Raw genomic sequence first — 5,879 nt, 5'->3', positions numbered from 1 at the left:
TTCTTTTGAAAGATTATTTATTAAATTTAATTTTAAAAATAAGAATCAAATAAACAAAATATACAAGAGTTTATGCAACGTGCAAACATGCCGTGTGTCGCACATTTTATTGGATCGCATTATTTTCTTTTTTTTTTATAAATTGAAACAAAATAATTTAAATACCATTTATTATAAATAAATAAAAACTTTAAAAGTCGATATGAAAATTAATATGTAGTTGGAAAGATAATTTATTAATAAACTGAATTGAACCCATTCAATTAGATTTGATAATACTTATTATAATTAAATTTAAATAAAATAATATGTTTTATTATTAATTAATAATGGAAAATAGTACTTAAAAATTGAAATGTGACAATCGAAATTTTAAAAATTAAAAATTCGTACAACCATCTGGCCGTTTAATAAATTTATTACAAAATTTATATATTCAATTATTAATTTGATCATCATATTAAAATTTTATTGTAATTATTAGAACATATTATTCATAATTATAGTTACCATAATACTTATAAGTATAAACCCTTTAAGCAAAATAAATCTGCCACTGAACAAAAACTTTTTACTTCTTTTTTCTTCAAATAAGTCGATCATTCCTATGCGATGTATATAATTGAAAATTAAAACAATTAAGGTGAAATTCTTATCATAGTAATTTTTATTTATATTTTAATTTTATTAAGTATTATCATGAAACGCATTATCCTATTATTTAATGGTTAGGAAGGAATATGAGTAATTCTAAACATTGTATAAAAAAACGGATATTATAAAACCTATAATAAAATTAATGTTAAAAGAAAAACTAATAAGCATATAATAAACAAATCACATAATACAATAAACACTTGCATTAATTAAGGAAAAAGTTGCGTTATTACTTATTATATGTAAAGCAAGCTCAATAAAACCGAGTGCCTTCGAAGTATGTTCATGCTATGACATTCCGCTTGTGCAGTAGAATGAAGATGATATACATACCTGTATGAGCATTGGAAAACTTAACAGAGAGTCTTTGAGCTTTAAAATTCTGTTTCATCGATATCGAAAACCCTAAAAGCAAAGTTAACTGCGACATATCGTTAATTTGGTATAAGAAACTTTTAGAAGTATTTGCGCGGGTTAACAGGATAGGAAATCATACTCACTAGTCACTACTGGTGTTTCCCGTCATGGAACTGTGCATTCTTCGATGACTTGAAAGTTTCCAAAAATTCTCTAGCCTTCTGCATTTCTTGCTTCCGCCTGGACCGGTCCCAATTGTGCTCCTTAGCAAGTATTTCGATAATTCGCGGCAATGCTCGGCCTGCTGCATCTGTGTCAAGGAAAGCAAGGCGAGATCTCCTGGCAATGAAATCAATAGCAGATTCACAGTACTCATTTCGAGCACAGTATGCAACCTCGGCCTCCAGATATGGGTAACCATGGGCAAGCCTCTTACCCAGTGTTTCATTCTAGAAATTCAAAGGCAGATTTGAAATTGTTAAACCGAATACAAAGAAGATAAGACTTAGCCATATTTGATTGTTCCCAAACCACCCTATGTTAGATCGATAGAGGTTTTATTTTGGGGAGGATGGTTTCAAACTCTGGGATTTGAGAAGATAATCACAGACCAACTACTGAGACAAATAATTAACACTTATGACTTGTGAGAGCATAGCAAACCAACCTGAGCTATTGTGGCTACTCGTTCCGCTAAGGTCCCATAAGCATGAGACAAATGCTTTGCGCTAGCTGTGTCCATTACTCCTGGAACAACTTTCCCACCATGTGTCTTCTTCATGCGTATGTACTGCTGAGCAAGTACAGTAAAAGATGAGCTTTCCCATCCATCTCCACCAACCAGCCGTAGGTTGCCTGTTATACATTCATTCCTAGGGCTTAGCTTACCGGACTTGATAGCTGCATTCACCGCATCTTCTGCCATGCTGAAAATAATTCTATTAAGTTTGAAAGGTCGTACTGAAAAGAAAACAGATAAAGGAGATCAAACGAACAAGATGTCGTGCCCAAATATCAAGGGAATACAGAGTATGCCCATCAATTAATTTGTAGTTCAACAGTTTACCCTCCAAATTCTCCAACATTAGTTATCAATAAAAATAAATTCGGCCTTGATGAACGACTATAAACTAGACCTAACTATTTGTGTATCTGCATCATTCTCGTATTTTACCATTCATAATTGTATTTAAGGTATTTTATATTTATATAAAATTTGATACATTAATAATTTGTACTATATAAATATTGATACATTCATGTATCTTGTCGTGTTCGTGATGTTTTTCTTTTGTCGTGTCGTGTTTTAGGTATTTATCCATCTTGTCTTCGTGTTGTGTCTAATATTGTCAGATCTACTGTAAACCACCAATATAAAAGGAAAATTTACCAAAACCAAAGTAAATATTACCTTCGATAAGTAGTCCACTTTCCACCAGTTATTGTGACCAAACCAGGAAAATCCTCACAAACAACATGATCTCGAGAGATGCTCTCAGTGTTCTTTGCAGTAGGATCCATTGCCAATGGACGAATACCACTCCAAGCAGAAAGAACATCTGTGCGTCGTACCTAAGAGTTTTAAGTCACAAATTTAGTTGAAAATTAGACTAAACATATACCCAAAAACGAGACAGAATTAGAAATAAACTAGAATAAAAAAGTAACATATCAAACATTGACAAATCCAGATTATACCTTGACGTTAAGATAATCACATATAGCATCAAGTATAAATTGTATTTCATCCTCATGTGGTTCTGGAAGTGCAGTGATGGAAGTATTAGAATCCGTAGTGCCAGCTACAGTTCTCCCCAACCATGGAAGCATGAAAACAACACGTCCATCCTTAGTTTTAGGGACAATCAAACCCATTCCTTCAGGAGAATAATAATCAGGGAGAACAACATGTACACCGCTGCTAGGACAAATCATGGGCTGTGCATCCTTGTTAGCCATTTTCCTTACAGAGTCACAAAATGGTCCAGCCGCATTCACAACAACTTCTGCATAGGTTTCGAATTCTTGGCCTGTTTATATATTAATGAACAAAAAGATCAAACAGATCACCACGCTACCTAATTACACCAATATTGGTATGCAGCGATATGCTGAAGAAAGAAATTTTTAAAGTGCAAATCTTGTTGCAAACATGTTTTGGTGCATACGCATGCAAAATCATTTTCCCTACATACGAACAAAAAATTTTATTCTTCTCATCATCTTAATAAAAATATCAAGAATTACTTAACACTGCTTTAACCTTACAGTAAATGAGATTAGCCGAAATAAAAAGATAAATTGACTAGGAAATCAACTATTTTGGAATGTAAAAATCAAATAACAAATGGTGTAAACTGGAAGAAAAATGCTTATTTATTCCAACCACAGAACAGCAGCATCTTACATTTTTAAGATTTTAATAACAAACAAAAAATTAAGTACTTCATATGATTTGGATGGAAAGCTTTCAAGTTCGATGAAAACTTTCGTTCTCAAGCATTTCTCTGCTGTAGCATCCCTGCTGTCAATTCTAAGAAATTAGGATAAGCTAAACACTCAAACTATACAATTTTCTATCTTAATTTTGGTATATTTCGAAATTCAAGATCCTATAAGGGAAAGCTGAATCATGTATTCGAGTTATAACTAATTAGAGCAAGTCAACTACAATATCAAAATCAGCTGCTTGGACAGAAATTAATTGGTAGGTTCAAGACATAAGGCACTTTTGAATGTCAAAAAATAAAACTAAAATGTGCGTGAATGAACAACAGTAAGTGTCATGGCTTTCTGCACTTAGAAATCAACTGCTTACAGGATTATTAACAAGTAATTATTAAATTTTATAGCCCTTTAGACTTTTTTCTCTTTCATTGCAAACTTGAGGTATTTGTTGAAGACCTAGAAAACAGACTAATCAAGACAGACATGTAAATCGTCATATGCTCAAATCGGTTAATAATTTGTGTGAATTTTTTATTGCTCAAAGGAGATGCAGGTTGTACCTGACAGATTGTCACGAATTTTTGCACCAATTATCCTCTCGGAACCTTCATCTTTAAGAAATGATACAACTTCTGCATGGTTAAGCACTGCTGCTCCAGCAAGTGCAGCACTGCAAGCTAATCCAACATTTAGGCGAGAGTCATTCATCTGCCCATCATTGTACACAACTGTGCCCCTCAAGCTTTTATCTTTACCCTTTCTTGCAAGAGTAGGGAAGAGCTCAATAGATTCTTGCACTGAATAATATCTGGACAAATGTAATATATGGCGTCCTGCGACCAAATCGTACATTTTCAAGCCCATCCAGTAGTATACTACCTCAAACCAGTTAAAACAAGGTGTCATGCATGGCAAGGCATGGCAGAGATGAGGCGCATTCTCAATAACCTGTTTACGCTCCTCAAGTGCATGGAAAACCAGCTTCAATTGCCCGTAGTCAACGTTAAAGACAGCTTTCTCCAAGTATCGGACCCCTAACCGAATTTAGCAAATGCATTAGCTTAAATGCTGAAACAAGCATATGAAGAAGAAATGGAATTAGCTTCATATACCTATTTTATGGAATACAATTTAGTGTTGTTCGGCCTAAAGGTGGGGAACTAAAATTGTAGCATCAATTGCTATTCGTCAAACATTTTATATGATTCAAAACAAAGATTTTCCAGACTTGAAACTTTTAACCTTAATCAAAAGACAAGCTGCAGAAATCACTTCAAAATTCCAAAGAAAACCTGTGTATTAACAAATTAATACAAGGATGCAATACCTAATCGGAAATAGTATATGATACCAAAATATTGGATATAAAATTTTAAAAGGATTATTTGATGTCCTTATGTGTTTAACTCTTTGCTCTCTAAGTAAAAAATAAAAAAATAAAATGTCAAGAGCTATATTGCTAGATCCCAAAGCAGCAAAGACCTTAACATCCACATGGAGCGAGTTCCTAAAATTTTAGCCTTTTCTCTTTCTAAAATTTCGAATCAATGCACTCATCATTTGGATTTGGCCTCTTCTAATGTTAAAATCAGCAATCAAACAAGTAGCCAAGAAAATGCATATATGATCACGCAAATCAACTTAAAGTTCTTTCACTTTTTTTAAATTAATTGTTAACTTACGTTTCCATTAAAACAGTGAAAATAGATATCAAACAGACAACTTAACCATTTATGCTTACCTCCATGAATTAGCTTCGTAGACCGAGAAGACGTTCCGGAAGAGAAATCCTCTCGCTCAACAAGGCCGACACGGAGGCCTCTAGTGGCAGCGTCGAGAGCAACGCCGCAGCCGGTGGCACCGCCGCCTACGACCAGGATGTCGAGTGGACTAGTCGAGCTGGCACCGATCAGAGTCGATTCCTGGACACTTCTGGAAGGAACAATGGCGTTTGGATCACTGATCGTCCGCCTCATGGACTCTACGACGGGGCCAACGCCGCGGTCATTGGAAGAAACAGACGGAGGTAAGAGAACAGCACCACCGCAGGCAGTAACAGCTACCGCTGTAGCAACGGCGGCGACGCGGCGGAGGCGAGTGGCGGTTGCGGACATTGCGGTAGGTAGAGGAAGAGAGATGAATTAGAGAAAGAGAGAATAGTTGGGAGGTGATGGCGTTGGGAAGCGGTCCGATGATGATTACGATTTTGGAATATTCTATCCGAATTTACCGAAATGTCCCTTTCTACCAATTATTATTACCACGATGATCTTCATCGTCAGCATTATTCCACAATTTTGGGTTGTTGGATTATTATTATTACAAAATGTTGACTTTTATATTTAAATTCAATTGGTAAAAGGACATGTATCTCAATTACTACAACATCAACACGAGTTAGTTATAGGTTAGGTTCC

At 34.9% G+C, this 5,879-nt stretch overlaps 1 protein-coding gene across 6 annotated transcripts; it reads right to left on the bottom strand.

Moving 5' to 3' along the window:
- Positions 1–842: 842 nt before the first annotated feature.
- On the bottom strand, positions 843–5,669 carry LOC105773775 (glycerol-3-phosphate dehydrogenase SDP6, mitochondrial). 6 transcript variants are annotated; one of them, XM_012595886.2, is made up of 7 exons: positions 5,204–5,669; positions 4,023–4,496; positions 2,713–3,044; positions 2,426–2,586; positions 1,682–1,940; positions 1,154–1,463; positions 843–1,078 (listed from the first exon to the last, which is right to left on the bottom strand). In XM_012595886.2, exons 1-6 carry the CDS (start codon positions 5,574–5,576, stop codon positions 1,164–1,166), a joined length of 1,899 nt encoding a protein of 632 aa, XP_012451340.1. In that variant the 5' UTR covers positions 5,577–5,669; the 3' UTR covers positions 843–1,078; positions 1,154–1,163. The 6 variants fall into 6 exon arrangements, with proteins under 6 accessions (XP_012451340.1, XP_012451342.1, XP_052488853.1 ...); XM_012595888.2 differs by having other exon boundaries at positions 843–1,062; XM_052632893.1 differs by having other exon boundaries at positions 843–990.
- Between the last annotated feature and the right edge of the window lie 210 nt (positions 5,670–5,879).

Source organism: Gossypium raimondii, chromosome 6 (genome assembly GCF_025698545.1).
Source record: "Gossypium raimondii isolate GPD5lz chromosome 6, ASM2569854v1, whole genome shotgun sequence".
NCBI lineage: Eukaryota > Viridiplantae > Streptophyta > Magnoliopsida > Malvales > Malvaceae > Gossypium > Gossypium raimondii.
The sequence above is the reverse complement of the archived record's forward strand: the minus strand, read 5'-3'. Positions and strand labels throughout refer to the sequence as shown.